Source organism: Mustelus asterias, chromosome 14, assembly GCF_964213995.1.
Source record: "Mustelus asterias chromosome 14, sMusAst1.hap1.1, whole genome shotgun sequence".
NCBI lineage: Eukaryota > Metazoa > Chordata > Chondrichthyes > Carcharhiniformes > Triakidae > Mustelus > Mustelus asterias.
In genome coordinates, this window is record NC_135814.1 from 67969546 (window position 1) to 67988919 (window position 19374).

The 19374-nt window shown below is 43.4% G+C and overlaps 1 protein-coding gene across 1 annotated transcript in view; it reads left to right on the forward strand.

Annotated features, from left to right (window-relative positions):
• Nucleotides 1-19374, forward strand: part of LOC144503747 (uncharacterized) — a 189897-nt gene that overhangs the window by 143047 nt on the left and 27476 nt on the right. Inside the window, exons 36-40 of the mRNA XM_078228546.1 lie at nucleotides 952-1059; nucleotides 2917-2970; nucleotides 10718-10771; nucleotides 13780-13941; nucleotides 14748-14855. Of these exons, the coding sequence (XP_078084672.1) occupies nucleotides 952-1059; nucleotides 2917-2970; nucleotides 10718-10771; nucleotides 13780-13941; nucleotides 14748-14855 (486 nt within the window). The remainder of the gene's footprint in view (nucleotides 1-951; nucleotides 1060-2916; nucleotides 2971-10717; nucleotides 10772-13779; nucleotides 13942-14747; nucleotides 14856-19374) is intronic.

Sequence of the window (19374 nt, forward strand, 5' to 3'; positions counted from 1 at the left end):
TTCTTCAAAAGCAAATGCTGGAAGTCTGTGATAAAATGCAAAAATGCTGGAATACTCAGCAACTGGCATCTGTGGAAAGAGCAACAGTTAATATTTATTGATCTGAGTTGAGGCAGTAGTCAAGCAGTTTCAATCTGGTACTTGCACCTTATTATTGCCTTAATGATTAGATTCTGGATGGAACTCCTTACAATTAGGAAAGGTAGTTGCTAAATGGATGTTTGGTTACCTCAAATGGGTTTAGAACAATTGAATTTTTTTCAAATTTATTCATCGGATGTGGGCATTGCTGGCTGGGCCAGCATTTACTGCCCATCAACTGAATGGCACGCAAAGCTATTTCAGATGGCAGTTACGAGCCAACCACATTGTTGTGGATCTGGATAGGCTAGATCAGGTAAGGATGGCAGATTTCCTTTAATTAGTGAACCAAACTGATTTTTATATCAAGCGTCAATGGTTTCATTAGACTTCTTTAAATAAAAAATTCCAGACTTTTACTGAATTTGAATTTCATCATCCGCTGTGATGGAGTTGCCCTGGATCTCTGAATTACTAGTCCAGTGACAATACCATTACGCCAACACCACTTCACCAGTAATGTGCGCCCAGAAGGCATTTATCAGCCATGATCTTATTGAATGGCGGAGTAGGCTCCAGGGACCAGATGGCCTACTCCTGCTCCTAGTTCTTATGTTCTTATTAATTCTGTACTGAGCTAATGCACTTATTTAAAGATCTAAATGCTAATTTCAACAGCGTGATTACTGCGAATGAGATCTAATTTCATCGGTCCACAGATTGACCTCTGATCATCTGTTGAGATTGTGCTGCATGTTCGGGATGAAAAACAAACTGGTGCAAATTCAGTTTCTTGCCCTCAGAATTGAAAGTAGGCAATTGTGTCCATTTTAATTTGGTGCGTGACTAACCTTCAATTTCCTCAACCAGGGTCATGATGGGCAGCCAGGTGCGAAAGGCTCAGATGGCAGCCCTGGTCCAGCAGGTAACTCTGGCCCGCCAGGTCCTGCAGGTCCAAGTGGTTCTCAGGGTCAACTGGTAAGCAAATATTCCTGCCTGAGTAATCATTAACAAAGTATTTATAATGCTGATCATTCTGTATGATTAACAAGGTCATCTATGTGCGGATCCACAAGGGATGGGTGAGATCCTAAATGAATACTTCTCATCAGTATTTACTGTTGAGAAAAGCCTGGATGTTAGGAAACTTGGGGAAATAAATAGTGATGTCTTGAGGAGTGTACATATTACAGAGAAAGAGGTGCTGGAAGTCTTAAAGCACATCAAGGTAGATAAATCCCCGGGACCTGAAGAAGTGTATCCCAGCACATTTTGGGAGGCTAGAGAGGAAATTGCAGGTCCCCTAGCAGAGATATTTGAATCATCGATAGCCACGGGTGAGGTGCCTGAAGATTGGAGAGTGGCAAATGTTATGCCTTTGTTTAAAAAGGGCTGCAGGGAAAAGCCTGGGAACTGCAGGCCAGTGAGCCTCCCTTCTGTGGTGGGTAAGTTGTTGGAAGGTATTTTGAGAGACAGGATCTACAGAGATGCAAGGACTGATTAGGGACAGTCAGCATGGCTTTGTGAGTGGAAAATCATATCTCACAAATTTAATTGAGTTTTTTGAAGGGGTAACCAAGAAGGTAGATGAGGGCAGTGCAGTTGAAGTTGTCTACATGGACTTTAGCAAGGCTTTTGACAAGGTACCGCATGGTAGGTTGAGTAGCTAAATGGATACAAAATTGGCTTGATGACAGAAGCCAGAGGGTGGTTGTAGAGGGTTGTTTTTCAAACTGGAGGCCTGTGACCAGCGGTGTGCCTCAGGGATCGATGCTGGGTCCACTGTTATTTGTCATTTATATTAATGATTTGGATGAGAATATAGGAGGCATGTTTAGTAAGTTTGCAGATGACACCAAGATTGGTGCATAGTGGACAGTGAAGAAAGTTACCTCCGATTGCAATGGGATCTTGATCAATTGGGCCAGTGAGCTGACGAATGGCAGATGGAGTTTAATTTAGATGAATGCGAGGTGATGCATTTTGGTAGATTGAACCAGGGCAGGACATACTCAGTTAATGGTAGGGCATTGGGGTGAGTTACAGAACAAAGAGATCTAGGGGTACATGTTCATAGCTCCTTGAAAGTGGAGTCACAGGTGGACAGAGTGGTGAAGAAGGCATTCAGCATGCTTTGTTTCATCGGTCAGAACATTGAATACAGGAGTTGGGAGGTCTTGTTGAAGTTGTACAAGACATTGGTAAGGACACACTTGGAATACTGTGTACAGTTCTGGTCACCCTATTATAAAAAGGATATTATTAAACTAGAAAGAGTGCAGAAGAGATTTACTAGAATGCTACCGGAACTTGATGGATTGAGTTATAAGGAGAGGCTGGATAGACTGGGACTTTTTTCTCTGGAGCGTAGAAGGCTGTGGGATGATCTTATAGAGGTCTATAAAATAATGAGAGGCACAGATCAGTTAGGTAGTCAATATCTTTTCCCAAAGGTAGGGGAGTCTAAAACTAGAGGGCATAGGTTTAAGGTGAGAGGGGAGAGATACAAAAGTGTCCAGAGGGGCAATTGTTTCACACAGGGTGGTGAATGTCTGGAACAAGCTGCCAGAGGTAGTAGTAGAGGCGGGTACAATTTTGTCTTTTAAAAAGCATTTATACAGTTACATGGGTACGATGGGTATAGAGGGATATGGGCCAAATGCGGGCAATTGGGATTAGCTTTGGGGTTTTGAAAAAAAAGGGCGGCATGAACAAGTTGGGCTAAAGGGCCTGTTTCCCTGCTGTAAACCTCTATGACTCTATGATCTTGTGTGTGCTTTGATTTCTAAAAAAATAGACCGTGGTAGCAATTAAATTTTTTTTGAAATATTATAGGGTCCTCCTGGAATGAGAGGTGCAAAAGGTGAACGTGGATCACTAGGCCCTCCGGTAAGTATTGATAATATTACTGTCATATTTATGACCAAGCTACGATAGTTCACTTCATACACAGGTATTGCATTTACTTGATTTCCATAAGAATACAGTGTCCATTTTATAACTTTGCTTCTCAGCATTACATGCACAAAGTGAATCATTCGTAAAGATTTATGATGATTAGATTTCTGTTCCTCGCCCCCAAAGAGCTGTTGAGGTTGGATCTTATTAAAAGGTAAAAACTGAAACTAATGAATTTATGTTGGTATTAAGTATTCAGAGCTAAAGTGGGATTCCTGACCTGCCATGACGGGAATCATCCGAAGCTCTCGCTATAAATCCGCGCTGACATTTTGGGCCCCCTGCCAAATTCTACCCCTCACCCCCCCATTCCCACCATTGGTCCTGCATGAGAGAATTCTGCCCTCTCATTCCACTGGATTCCACAGTCAGAATTGAATGTTCCCAAATAATTTGTTTTGATATGTTGTTAATCGTACAATGCAGAAGTGGATGGCACAGTGGTTAGCACTGTTGCCTCATGGCACCAGGGACCCAGGTTCAATTCCTGACTTGGGTCACCTGTCTGTGCGGCGTCTGCATGTTCACCCCGTGCCTGTGTGGGTTTCCTCCGGGTGCTCCGGTTTCCTTCCACAGTCTGAAAGACATGCTGATTAGGTGCATTGGCCATGCTAAATTCTCCCTCAGTGTACCCAAACAGGCGCCGGAGTGTGGCAAAAAAGGGAGTTTCACAGTAACTTCATTGCTGTGTTAATGTAAGCCGATTTGTGACGCTAATAAAAAATAAATTTAAAACTTATATTAAGCAGAAAGAAGCTTGCACCTAAATTCACTTATTTCAATAGCACCTCCCAACTCTACAACTGTGAAGGACAAGAACTGTGACAATTTGGGAACAGGGTCACCTGAAATATCCCCACCAAATCACACACCATCCAGACTTGGACACGTACCCCCATTAGAACTGGGTCAGAATTCTACAGTATCCTGACTAAACCATGGTGTGAACCAGAGCATGACAAAGGCTGTAGCAATTGAAAAAAGAGTGCCGCCCAACATCTCTTTAGGGTTACTGGGGGTGGGCAATAAATATCACCATGTTAGCATTGCACATGTCTCCAAACAAATCTTTTTCAATTCTTGGCTTCTCCTTCATTGTTTTGTGGAAAAATGTTTAGTCCCTATGGCTTTTTCCAGCATATGGAGAAAAAGAACCATCACCACATGTTGTTAGCATTAATTCCTTCATCTTTCATCTGATATCAGAACTGTTGATGAATTAGATAATGGTCATTCATCTAAACACAAGAGTTAAGATTTCTGGTTTCTGGGAAGTGACTGAAAATTGCTTCAAAAAAGGGTCACGAATTCATGCCCTTTCGGTTTCCAAGAAAACATTTGGTAATTTTCCTAAATTTACAACTCTCTGAAGGATGTGTGTTATTTATGTTGTGACTAATTTAATGAACCTTGAACCAAGAAACTTAACACTTTGCATTATTCATTAGAACTGGGGAAATGTTTGCACAATTTAGCTTCCATGCTCCAATGTCAAATTTAAAATCAATTCAAAAATCAATGGTCATTTTACACATTAAATGATTTTGAATGAAAATGGAATGTACAATTGCTTCCTGGCAGTATGTTGAAGGGGCCAGGCTCCTGGAGCATTTATTGTGGACTTCCTAACTACTCTTGGCCCATTTAAATTTACAGTCCAAGTGACCCCTTTTCTTATTTAGATGCATGAGTATCAAAGAACCAGCTAGTGAAAAAAACAGAAGCATCAAGCTGCATTGACTGAATATTGCAATTTTCCTATTCATTTATGAGGTGTGGATGTCGCTGGCTAGGCCAACATTTATTGCCTATCCCTAGTTGCCCTTCAGAAGGTGATGGTGATCTGCCTTCTTGAACCACTGCAGTCCTGGAGGTGTAGGTTCACCTACAGCGCTGTTAGGGAGGGAATTCCAGGATTTTGACACTGAAAGAACTCTGATATATTTCCAACTTGGCGGGGGGTCAGGGGCGGGGGAGGGGGGGGCTGTGGTGGGGAGGGATGTGGGAGGACCTCCATGTGGTGGTGTTCCCATGTGTCTGCTATTCTTGTCCTTCAAGATGGTAGTGATCATGTGTTTGGAAGGTTCTGCCGAAGAAACCTTGGTGAGTTCCTACAGTGCATCTTGGTAGATGGTACACGCTGCTGCCACTGCTCATCGGAGGGAGTGAATGTTTGTGGAAGGGGTACCAATGAGCTTCTTGAATGTTGTTGGAGTTGCACTCATCTAGGCAAGTGGAGAGTATTCCATCACACTCCTGACTCGTGCCTTGTAAATAGTGGACGAGCTTTGAGGAGTTAGGAGGTGAGTTACTCACCGCAGGATTCCTAGAGTCTGACTTGCTCTTGTAGCCACAGTATTTATATGTCTAGTTCTGTTCAGTTTCTGGTCAATGGTAACCCCCCGGATGATTATAGAATCATAGAATCATAGAATCCCTACAGTGCAGAAGGAGGGCATTCGGCCCATCGAGTCTGCACCGACCACAATCCCACCCAGGCCCTACCCCCACATATTTACCCGCTAATCCCTCTAACCTACGCATCTCAGGACTCTAAGGGGCAATTTTTAACCTGGCCAATCAACCTAACCCGCACATCTTTGGACTGTGGGAGGAAACCGGAGCACCCGGAGGAAACCCACGCAGACACGAGGAGAATGTGCAAACTCCACACAGACAGTGACCCGAGTCGGGAATCGAACCCGGGACCCTGGAGCTGTGAAGCAGCAGTGCTAACCACTGTGCTACCGTGCCGCCCCTGGGGGTTTCAATGGTAATAATGCCATTAAATGCCAAAGGACGAAGGTTAAAATCTCTCCTGTTGAAGATGGTCATGGCACTTGAGTAGTGTGAATGCTACTTGCCACTTCTCAGTCCAAGTCTGGATATTGCTGCTTTTGGAGATGGACAGCTTCAGTATCTGAGGAGTTGCTGAACAATGTGCAATCATCAGCGAACATCCCCACTTCTGAGTTTGTGATGGAAGGAAGGTCATTGATGTAACAGCTGAAGGTGGTTGGGGCCTAGGACAATCATAGAGTCAGAGAGGTTTACAGCATGGAAACAGGCCCTTCGGCCCAACTTGTCCATGCTGCCCTTTCTTTTTTAAAACCCCTAAGCTAATCCCAATTGCCCGCATTTGGCCCACATCCCTCTATACCCATCGTGCCCATGTAACTATCTAAATGCTTTTAAAAAGACAAAATTGTACCCGCCTCTACTACTATCTCTGGCAGCTTGTTCCAGACACTCACCACCCTCTGTGTGAAAAAGTTGCCCCTCTGGACACTTTTGTATCTCTCCCCTCTCACCTTAAACCTATGCCCTCTAGTTTTAGATCCCCCTACCTTTGGGAAAAGATATTGACTATCTAGCTGATCTGTGCCCCTCATTATTTTACAGAACTTTAAGATCACCCCTCAGCCTTCTACGCTCCAGAGAAAAAAGTCCCAGTCTATCCAGCCTCTCCTTATAACTCAATCCATCAAGTCCCGGTAGCATCCTAATAAATCTTTTCTGCACTCTTTCTAGTTTAATAATATCCTTTCTATAATAGGGTGACCAGAATTGCACACAGTATTCCAAGTGTGGCCTTACCAATGTCTTGTACAACTTCAACAAGACGTCCCAACTCCTGTATTCAATGTTGTGACCGATGAACCAAGCATGCCGAATGCTTTCTTCACCACTTTCAAGAAGCTATGAACATGCCCTCGATCTCTTTGTTCTGTAACTCTCCCTAACGCCCTACCATCAACTGAGTAAGTCCTGCCCTGGTTCAATCTACCAAAATGCATCACCTCGCATTTATCTAAATTAAACTCCATCTGCCATTCGTCAACCCACTGGCCCAATTGATCAAGATCCCATTGCAATTGGAGATAACTTTCTTCACTGTCCACTATGCCACCAATCATAATCATCTGCAAACTTACTAACCATGCTTCCTATATTCTCATCCAAATTATTAATATAACTGACTAATAACAGTGGGCCCAGCACTGATCCCTGAGGCACACCGCTGGTCACAGGCCTCCAGTTTGAAAAACAATCCTCTACAACCACCCTCTGGCTTCTGTCAAGAAGCCAATTTTGTATCCATTTAGATACCTCACCCTGGATCCCGTGAGATTTAACGTTATGCAACAACCTACCATGCGGTACTTTGTCAAAGGCCTTGCTAAAGTCCATGTCGACAACATCAACTGCACTGCCCTCATCTACTTTCTTGGTTACCCCTTCAAAAAACTCAATCAAATTTGCGAAACATGATTTTCCACTCACAAAGCCATGCTGACTGTCCCTAATCAGTCCTTGCGTCTCTAAATGCCTCTAGAACTCTGAAGAATCCTCTGAAAAACTCCTTCAGTGATGTCCTGAGCTGAGATAATTGGCCTCCACCATTACAACCATCTTCCTTTGTGTCAGGTATGACTCCAACCAGTAGAGGATTTTCCTCCTGATTCTCATTGGCCCCAGTTTTGCTTGGGCTGCTTAATGCCATACTTTGTCAAAAGCTACTTTGATATCAAGGGCTGTCACTCTCACCTCACCTCTGGCATTCAGCCCTTTTGTCCATGTTTGAACCAAGGCTGTAATGAGGTCAGGAGCTGAGTGACCCTGGCAGAACCCAAATGAGCATCACTGAGCAGGTTATTTATAGCTGACTAACTGCTCTTGATAGCACTGTTGATGATTACCCTTTCCACCACTTTACTGATGATCAAGAATAAACCGATGGGGCGGTAATTGGCTGGGTTGGATTTGTCCTGTTTCTTATGTACAGGAAATACCTGGGTAATGTTTCACATTGCTGGGTAGATGCAGAGTTGTAGCTGTACTGGAAGAGCTTGGCTAGGAGCACGGCAAGTTCTGGAGCACAAATCTTCAGTACGATTGGTGGAATATTGCTGGGGCCCGTAGCCTTTGCAGTATGCAGTGCCTTCAGGTATTTCTTGATATCATGAGGAGTGAATTGAATTGGCTGAATACTGATATCCATGAAGCTGGGGATCTTCAGAGGAAGCTGTGATGGATCATCCACTCAACACTTCTGGCTGAAGATTGCTGCGAATAGTTCAACCTTACCTTTTGTACAGATGTGCTGGACTCCTCCATCATTGAGGATGGGGATACTTTGGAGCCGCCTCCTCCAGTGAGCTGTCCACCACCATTCATGCTGGATGTGGAGGACTGCAGAGCTTAGATCTGATCCGTTGGTTGTGGAATTGTTTAGCTCTGCCTATTATTTGCTGCTTATGCTGTTTGGCACGCCGGTAGTCCCTTGTTGTAGCTTCACCATGTTGACACCTCATTTTTAGGTATGCCTGGTGCTGCTCCTGGCATACTCTCCTGCACTCTTTATTGAACCAGGGTTGATTCCCTGCTTTGGTGATAATGGGAGAGTTGGGCCACGAGGTTACAGATTGTGGTTGAGTACAATTTTGTTACTGCTGATGTCCCATCGTGCCACCTGGATGCCCAGTCTTGAGTTGCTAGATCTTTTTGCAGTCTATCCCATTTGGCATGGTGGTAGTGCCACATAACATGATGGAGGATGTCCTCAATGCGAAGACAGAACATTGTCTCTACAAGGACTGTACGGTTGTCACTCCCACCGATACTGTCATGGACAGATGATTCTGTGGCAGGCAAATTGGTGAGGATGAGGTCAAGTTTGTTTTTCCCCCTTGGTGGTTCCTTCACCACCTGCTGCAGTCCCAGTCTGGCAGCTGTGTCCTTTAAGTATTCGACCAGCTCAGTCAGTAATGGTGCTATTGAGCCACACTTGGTGATGAACATTGGAATCCCCTAACTAGAGTATATATTGCACCCTTGCCACCCTCAATGCTTCCTTCAAGTGGTGTTCAACATGGATGAATACTGATTCATCAGCCGAGGAGGTACGCTGCGTGGTCACCAGCAGAAGGTTTCCTTCCCATGTTTAACCTGGTACCATGAGACGTCATGGAGTTCAGAGTTGATGTCGAGAACTCCCAGGCAACTCCCTTCTGACTATATACTAGTGTGAACATCTCGGCTGGGTCTGTCCTGCCAGTGGGAAAGTACATTTCCAGAAATGGTGATGACTGGGACATTATCTGTAAGATAGGAATCTATGAGTATGGCTATGTAAGCTGTGCTTGATGAGACATTTCTCTCAATTTTGGCACAAACCACCAGATGATAGTAATGAAGAATTTAGGCCGACAGAATTGGATTTGCCACTTTTGTTTCTGGTGCCTAGGTCAATGCCGGGTGGTCCGTCCTATTTCATTCCTTATTGGTGTCTTTGGAGCGGTTGGTATGGTTGAGTGGCTTGATAGGCCATTTCAAAGGGCATTTAAGTCAACCACATTGTTGTGGGTCTTGAGTTGCATGTAGGCTAGACTAGGTAAGGGTGGCAGGTTTCCTTCCTTAAAGGACATTAGTGAACCAGATGGGTTTTTATTACAATCAACAATGATTTCATGGTCATCATTAGATTTTCATTAGGCATTCATCACAATGATCCTTAAAAGGAACCTGTGATCATTTAAGGAAGGATAACACAATTTAATCGTATCTAAGGACTTGGAAATGGGTATGAATTCACAAAATTGCTGGGATTATCAAATTTGTTTGTGACAAAGCGGCACGGTAGCGCAGTGGTTAGCACTGCTGCTTCACAGCTCCAGGGTCCTGGGTTCGATTCCCAGCTTGGGTCACTGTCTGTGTGGAGTTTGCACATTCTCCTCGTGTCTGCGTGGGTTTCCTCCGGGTGCTCTGGTTTCCTCCCACACTCCAAAGATGTGCGGGTTAGGTTGATTGGCCATGCTAAAATTGCCCCTTAGTGTCCGGAGATGCGTAGGTTAGAGGGATTAGTGGGTAATATGTGTAGGGATATGGGAGTAGAGCCTGGGTCGGATTGTGGTCGGTGCAGACTTGATGGGCCGAATGACCTGTTTCTGCACTGTAGGGTTTCCATGATTTCTATGAAAGTCAGAATAGAATTCATCTGTTCCACAAAGCTATCAATTTTATCATGCATTTGGGGAAGATTTAGATACTCTTCAAAGATGCTCCTTCTAATAGATTTGTCCATTCCTACAGGCCTTTTCTTGTGTTTTGTGTTTAGACCAAAGGTGATGGAATTTGGTGCCAAATGAAGCAGTTGTACTCTCTAATGCTGTGTGTGACATTATAGTGGAAATCGTACATCATCTCAGTGCAATCTGCTACTATCTACATCATCAATATAACGGTGTCGTGGTGGCACAGTGGTTAGCAGCACCAGGGACCCGGGTTCAATTCCAGCTTCGGGTTACTGTCTGAGTGAAGTTTGCACACTCTCCCCGTGTCTGCATGGGTTTGCTCTGGGTGCTCTTGTTTCCTCCCAGTCCAAAGATGTGCAGGTTAGGTTGATTGGCCATGCTAAATTGACCCTAGTGTCAGGGGGATTAGCAGGGTAAATATGTGGGGTTACGGGAATAGGGCCTGGGTAGGATTGTGGTCAATGCAGACTCGATGGGCCGAATGACCTCCTTCTGCACTGTAGTGACTCTATAATGTTCTGTTGTAATCCAAAACCATTCTTTTAATTTCACCATAACTGTAAGATCATGTTTATGATAAGTAAACTGTACTTTAGGTGAGAAGATTTGAGACTTGTCTAATTGAGATTGATTTCCTTTTTTAGGGTATTTCTGGTTTACCTGGTGCTCCAGGTCCAATTGGTGCAGTTGGACCAGCAGTAAGTAGTGTTTCTAGTCATACCTACTTCATTGTTAAGGAGTTCTCTTGTTACATTACCCTAGTTTTTATCTTCAGACGTTTAACATTTCTCTGAGCATAATTATAATCATTTTTACCTTTAAACATTTGTTACCAAATACCATTATTTGGTTGAAAATTCTGAGCATATTCCTCGATAGGTTTACAAGTAATCAAACTTTAATTATATATGGAACTGTGTTTTTCTTCCAGTTTCTCAGAGGGCTGATAGTTATTAGCAACATGAAACTACTGAAGCATTCCTCTTGTCTCTAATAACTCTTTGTTATTAGAGATAATAACAAAGAGGTGAAATAATTTAAATGTAGCTGCTGCCTCACAGTGCCAAGGACCCAGGTTCAATTCCAGCCTCAAATGACTGTCTGTGTGGAGTTTGCATGTTCTCCCTGTGTCTACGTGGGTTTCCTCTGGTGCTCCTGTTTCCTCCCACAGTCCAAATATGTGCAGGCTAGGTGGATTGGCCATGCTAAATTGCCCCTTAATATACGATGTGTATATTAAGGGGGTAAATATGTGGGCTTATAGGGATAGGGCAGTGTTTGGGCCTGGGTAACATGCTCTGTCAGAGAGTCAGTGCAGACTTGATGGGCTGAATGGCCTCCTTCTGCACTGTCGGGATTCTATGATAAAACAGCAAAAACAAAATCAAAGAATGATACCCATGGCAAATGAAAGCAACACAACCACATGAGGAATTGAATAAAATAATTCCTTTTAAGGTGAAAAAAACAATAGTTTCCTGTGACCTTCAACTAACTTCTTTTCCCAATATGCCAGACATTATATGCTTTGATTAATGTTATTTGTATCATTGGTCAATGCATGAATAATCTCTGTTTAACAAACACTTACTCCCATAAAGAAGTTCCTTGGTTTAGTTTATAAATATTGCTGAACAGACAGTCTGAGCATAAATAATTTTGAACTGACAAGAAAATCTTTAACTATTCATTATCAGATATACTTAAAATTGCAAACATGTTCCAAGCACATTTCTAAATTATTAATTTATAGAATAGTAATGCATCAAATCCCTTTGAAGGGTGCAATGTGTAAATCTAGTGTTTCAGTCCTGCAGCCTTTATTTCCGTGCTGGCTATTCACTTTAGGAAAGAGCTGTTAGGATATGTCGCAAAAATAAGGAGCACTGAAGTGAACTCTACTCTTTGCAATAATTCATAGACAGCAATGAGATCATAAAATATCAAAGATAAACTTACCCCATGTCCGAAGTATAATACTGAAAGGGAAACTGGAAAACAAAATGTATTTATTTCATGAAGGCTTCAATAATTATTCCTAGTTGATCAACTGGATTGATATCAGTTTTTTCTAAATATTGAATATTATATAATTATACAGGTTTACAGGAAATCCTAAGAGAGCACACTATAATCACATTAATGCAAATGATTGTATTGTTGTTTCAGTTAAATATCATGGTCTTTTTTGAGCCCACTATGGCCTTTCTCTCCCTTTCCTTACTGGAAACCACTCATGCCACATTCCATTTCTCTGTGCTCAAGGATTTTTCACCCCCAATCTATACCACCGTGGATCACTTCTCTTGTTGCCCTTCTGTTCTGCCACATTCCAAAGCTTGAAACTACCTTCCATGGGCCTATGGCCTCACTCAGTATTCTCAAATTGACCCATGTGCTTCCTTACGTCTCCTCCATCTTCTTTGTTCACTGTTTTGGGAACTGCGGACTAACTTTGCTTACCTTCTTCCTATTCCAATCATTCCACCACCCTTGAGTGTTACCAGTAGCTCAAGAATTAACACCCCACTTTGTATTTCTCTCCAGAAAGTAGAATTATTCACAAGAAAGTGCCTTGTCTTTCATAACCTCATTCAGGATGATTGTATCCTGTGTTTGCCTGAAACTTCACTAGCTGTTGTACTTCTTCCTGAATCTCTCCATATCACACTACTTTCCACTGCCTTTGATGGCCTTTATCACTAAGTTGGTATGATACCATATTCCTCATGTAATTTCTGCACCTTTGAGTACCTTAATCTTAGGTGTTAGTTACCTGCTAACATCCGAAGTCCCACCTTGAGTTTAGCCCTGAGACATTCTCATTTCTTTCCTTCCTCATCCTCTGCACCGAGTAACCTCTCAATCTCAATAATTGTTCTTCCCATCTTAACTCGCCCTTATTCTCTTCTCTCTGAATTCACCATCCAATAGGAGCAGGGGACCAAAATTTCTCCCACTGCAATTTCTACACCCTTCTCTTTTCGATGATAAATGAGATACTTTTATCATTTGCATTACATTGTTCATTACGAATAACAATTGCTCAGGACTATTTTTGATCCATTGCATAAGCGGGGAACAAGCACATTTTGCTGTCAGTGCCATCAGGCTCCATTATCCATGTTAGTCTTTTTGGATACTTGAAAGAGATGGTCACGATAAAGAAAATGTCTTATTCTACGCACTACATGTAATAACACTCTTTGTGATACTTAATGGAGAATGTGAAAAGACGACATAAGTATATGTCCAAGGCCACTTGTTCAGTAGCATTCATCCCTGTGAGCTGGGATTGACCATTACCTCCTGTAGCTACGCTCTACTCCACTCCACTTTAATCAATGCTCAGCGTTGCAATCTTAAGGGTTTTTTTTAAGTCTACCCCTTGTCCTGTTGTATCACAGTCTCTCTTCACAGATGTGTTTTTATTCACCCAAAGCAAACAACCTTTGTGACAATTGCAGATGTAAATTGTAAACTATACACCCAGAGAATGTTAGTTTCTTGTCATACGTGATTGTGTGAACAATGGTGTCGAATTTCTCTGGCTTCTTCCAAGATCCTGTTGTAATCTCAGTGACAGATTAGCAGAACAACGTTTGTTTTTTTGTCTCCAGAAGTTTCTGCAATCTCTCGCTGGATAACCACTGAGAAACTCCAGACAGTGTCATTTTCGACTTCCTATTGATGTTTGTTTTAACAGGGGAGCGATGGTTCCACTGGTTCTCTCGGCCCCCCTGGAAAAGACGGTCCCCCTGGTCCAGCTGGTAAAACTGGCCCAGGCGGTGAAATTGGACCTACTGGACCCAAAGGCGAACCAGGTAACCCTGGCAATAAAGGGTCACCTGGAGAATCTGGCCCTCAGGTAAGTAAGACATTTAGCTGCCATCTTAAACAAAAAACTCTGGATGTTAATACTCAGAAAATGTGATATTGGAGATGATTTCTGAAATACAATTTAGAATGGTTAATTAAAAATTATTGCACAGAGCAGCATCATTTTGGAAAATTGAAGTTACATCCCTCCGATTCTAAGCATAGTGAAACAGATTTGCTGTGACATTGACACATATCCCTAAGCAATGTATTTTTATAGTCTTATGATGAAAATTCTGTACGTTACACAACATTAGCTTTCACTAATATAAGAGATGATTAGAAAAGTAAGCAGATTGATTTTGTCAAAACAAATTGGGCTTAACACCAGATAGCACATCTAATTTTCTTATTATTGACGTTACTTATTATTCTTAATAATCTTTTGGTTCAATTATTATGCATAGGAAATTCCAATTCCAATTCTCTTCCTGCACCTAATTGTGTACCAAGGTAGACTTTCACCTGTTTCCATAGCTAGTTATTCCTCATCGCTAGTCTGTTGCCAGAGGCTTATAGCTTGAGAGATGCCACTCCACATCAAACATGGCTGACCAGGAGTCTCTTCCACTCTTACTGCCTGCCATTGGCATGTTGGAAAGATTTTGCAGGTTGACATTTAAATCTGTTTGGACGCATTATGAACATGCCTTTTGTGGCCATTAAATCCTGGGATAGGATTCGAACTCGGAGCTTCTGGCTCAGAGGCAGGGTTGCTACCCACTGTGCCACAAAACCTTCTTCCGTAGGAGACAACAAGCATAATTATTTTCTGAACCTTATTTTCTTTGATAGGGTCTTCCTGGTACACCAGGCCCTCAAGGTGTGCTAGGAACACGTGGCATAGTAGGCTTTCCTGGTTTAACAGGGCGACCAGGCCCTTCAGGTGCAAGAGGGCCATCAGTAAGTACTCATTCTCTTCGAAAACTTTTTAAAAATCTTTCATGTCTTTAATCCAACTTTATGTGATATTAATTATGGCTTCTGGATATTGAAAGGGAGCTATTTCTCCAGTATTAGACAAATAGGAAGATATTTACTGCATTATTCCTTCTGGAAACAAAGTTAGATTGATTGGCCATGCCAAATTGCCCCTTGGTCTCCTAAAATATGAAGGGTAAGGGGAGTAGCAAGGTAAATACCTGGGTTTACAGAGATAGGGTCTGGGTGGGATGCTCTGTCGGAGAGTTGGTACAGATTCGATGGGCCAAATGGCCTGCTTCTGCATTGTAGAGATCCTATGATTTTCACTACCTGTTCTAGAAAGAGTCAGAAAGAAAAGGCTGTGTTATGCTATTAAATAGTATTTATACACCAGACTCTGCTATCAAAGCTCTCTGTCAGCCCTATAACCTCCATTGACTTCTCCCACTCCCACCCTCACTAAACCATTGCCTCCATTCAGTTCAGCTTTCAGAGAGTCTCTGATATCCACATCAATCTTTAATCGCTTTCTTAGCTCCACCGGAAATTGCAGTTATTTTCTGAGAACCCTGGTCCTTTTACTGTTTTTTTTATCTCAGCAGCTCTAGTTAACGTTGTCTTTTGGGGTTCAACTTGTTCCACCAGGTGAAAAGGGGTGAACTTCTATCCGACCTCCTCAGTTGGTCACAACAAATGATTAAGTTTCTTTTTTTATCAGAATGTGCCTTCTCCAAATGGGAATGTTTTTCTCACTCAAGGGATGTGGGTGTTGCTGGCTAGGCCAGCATTTATTGCCCATCCCTAATTGTCCTTGAGAAGGTGGTGGTGAGCTGTCTTCTAACAGTGCTGTTAGGGAGGGAGTTCCAGGATTTTGACAAAGTGACAATGAAGGAAGTGTGATCTATTTCCATATGTATTGAACTATGCTAGGTGTGAGCAGTAAGGAGCCAATCAAATAAGATTTTTATGAGTCAAAGAAAGAGCAAATTTATTAACAGCTAAACCTGAGAAAAATGATAAAAATATCACGCCAGGCATTCAGCCCTCATGTTGTCACTCAGGCTAACACATACATACATGCATGCAAACATGGAGGGAGGGCAGCCCTCAGTCCATTTCCTCTGCACCACTTTCTTGACACCACCTGTGTCACTGGTAATCTCTCTCTGGAGTCTGAACATAGAACATAGAACAGTACAGCACAGAACAGGCCCTTCGGCCCACGATGTTGTGCCGAGCTTTATCTGAAACCAAGATCAAGCTATCCCACTCCCTATCATCCTGGTGTGCTCCATGTGCCTATCCAATAACCGCTTAAATGTTCCTAAAGTGTCTGACTCCACTATCACTGCAGGCAGTCCATTCCACACCCCAACCACTCTCTGCGTAAAGAACCTACCTCTGATATCCTTCCTATATCTCCCACCACGAACCCTATAGTTATGCCCCCTTGTAATAGCTCCATCCACCCGAGGAAATAGTCTTTGAATGTTCACTCTATCTATCCCCTTCATCATTTTATAAACCTCTATTAAGTCTCCCCTCAGCCTCCTCCGCTCCAGAGAGAACAGCCCCAGCTCCCTCAACCTTTCCTCATAAGACCTACCCTCCAAACCAGGCAGCATCCTGGTAAATCTCCTCTGCACTCTTTCCAGCGCTTCCACATCCTTCTTATAGTGAGGTGACCAGAACTGCACACAATATTCCAAATGTGGTCTCACCAAGGGCCTGTACAGTTGCAGCATAACCCGACGGCTCTTAAACTCCAACCCCCTGTTAATAAAAGCTAACACACGATAGGCCTTCTTCACAGCTCTATCCACTTGAGTGGCAAACTTTAGAGATCTGTGGATATGAACCCCAAGATCTCTCTGTTCCGCCACAGTCTTCAGAACCCTACCTTTGACCCTGTAATCCACATTTAAATTAGTCCGACCAAAATGAATCACCTCACATTTATCAGGGTTAAACTCCATTTGCCATTTTTCAGCCCAGCTTTGCATCCTATCTATGTCTCTTTGCAGCCTACAACAGCCCTCCACCTCATCCACTACTCCACCAATCTTGGTGTCATCAGCAAATTTACTGATCCACCCTTCAGCCCCCTCCTCTAAGTCATTAATAAAAATCACAAAGAGCAGAGGACCAAGCACTGATCCCTGCGGCACTCCGCTAGCAACCTGCCTCCAATCCGAAAATTTTCCAACCACCACCACCCTCTGTCTTCGATCAGACAGCCAGTTACCTATCCAATCGGCCAACTTTCCCTCTATCCCACACCTCCTCACTTTCATCATAAGCCGACGATGGGGGACCTTATCAAACGCCTTAGTAAAATCCATGTATATGACATCAACTGCCCTACCTTCATCAACACACTTAGTTACCTCCTCAAAAAATTCTATCAAATTTGTGAGGCACGACTTGCCCTTCACGAATCCGTGCTGACTATCCCGGATTAATCCGCATCTTTCTAAATGGTCGTAAATCCCATCTCTAAGGACCTTTTCCATCAATTTACCAACCACCAAAGTAAGACTAACCGGTCTATAATTACCAGGGTCATTTCTATTCCCTTTCTTAAACAGAGGAACAACATTCGCCATTCTCCAGTCCTCTGGCACCATCCCCGTGGACAGCGAGGACCCAAAGATCAAAGCCAAAGACTCTGCAATCTCATCCCTTGCCTCCCAAAGAATCATGGATATATTTCATCAGGCCCAGGGGACTTATCGACCTTCAGTTTATTCAAAACTGCCAGTACATCCTCCCTCCAAACATCTACTTCCTCCAAACATGACCCCTCTCCTTGGTGAACACTGAAGAAAAGTATTCATTCATCACCTCGCCTATCTCTACTGACTCCATACACAAGTTCCCACTACTGTCCTTAACCGGCCCTAACCTCACCCTGGTCATTCTTTTATTCCTCACATAAGAGTAAAAAGCCTTGGGGTTTTCCTTGATCCGATCCGCCAAGGACTTCTCGTGTCCCCTCCTAGCTCTCCTCAGCCCCTTTTTCAGCTCATTCCTTGCTAACTTGTAACCCTCAATCGAGCCATCTGAACCTTGTTTCCTCATCCCTACCTAAGCTTCCCTCTTCCTTTTCACAAGACATTCCATCTCTTTTGTGAACCATGGTTCCCTCACTCGGCCATTTCCTCCCTGCCTGACAGGGACTTACCTATCAAGGACATCCAGTATTTGTTCCTTGAAAAAGTTCCACTTTTCATTAGTTCATTTCCCTGACAGTTTCTGTTCCCAACTTATGCCCCCTAATTCTTGCCTAATCGCACCATAATTACCTCTCCCCCAATTGTAAACCTTGCCCTGCCGTACGGCCCTATCCCTCTCCATTGCAATAACAAAAGACACCGAATTGTGGTCACTATCTCCAAAGTGCTCTCCCACAACCAAATCTAACACTTGGCCCGGTTCATTTCCCAGTACCAAATCCAATGTGGCCTCACCTCTTGTCGGCCTATCCACATATTGTGTCAGGAAACCCTCCTGCACACACTGCACAAAAACTGCCCCATCCGAACTATTTGACCTACAAAAGTTCCAATCAATATTTGGAAAGTTAAAGTCCCCCATGACAACTACCCTGTGACCCCCACACATATCCATAATCTGCTTAGCAATTTCTTCCTCCACATCTCTATTACTATTTGGGGGCCTATAGTAAACTCCTAACAACGTGACCGCTCCTTTCCTATTTCTAACCTCAGCCCATATTACCTCAGTGTGCAGATCCCCCTCGAAGTGCCTTTCCGCAGCCGTTAAACTATCCTTGATTAACAATGCCACTCCTCCACCTCTTTTACCAGCTTCCCTACACTTACTGAAACATCTATACCCCGGAACGTCCAACAACCATTCCTGTCCTTGTTCTACCCATGTCTCCGTAATGGCCACAACATCGTAGTCCCAAGTACCAATCCACGCCCCAAGTTCACCTACCTTGTTCCGGATGCTCCTTGCATTGAAGTAGACACACTTCAACCCACCTTCCTGTCTACCGGTACCCACCCTTGACCCTGATACCTTCCCCAATACCTCACCACCCTCACTGACTTCTGGACTACAACTCCTTTTCCCACTCCCCTGACAAATTAGTTTAAACCCCCCTGAAGAGCCGTAACAAATTTCCCTCCTAGGATATTGGTGCCCCTCTGGTTCAGGTGCACCCCATCCTGTTTGTACAGGTCCCACCTTCCCCAGAATGTGTTCCAATTATCCACGTATCTGAAACCCTCCCTCCTACACCATCCCTGCAACCACATGTTTAACTGCACTCTCTCCCTGTTCCTCAACTTGCTATCACGTGGCACCGGCAACGTACCAGAGATGACCACATGTTTTGTCTTGGCTCTCAGCTTCCAGCCCAGCTCCAGAAATTCCTGCTTTAAATCCCCGTCCCTTCTCTTACCTATGTCATTGGTACCAATGTGTACCACGACTTGTGACTGTTTCCCCTCCCCCTTCAGAATCCGGA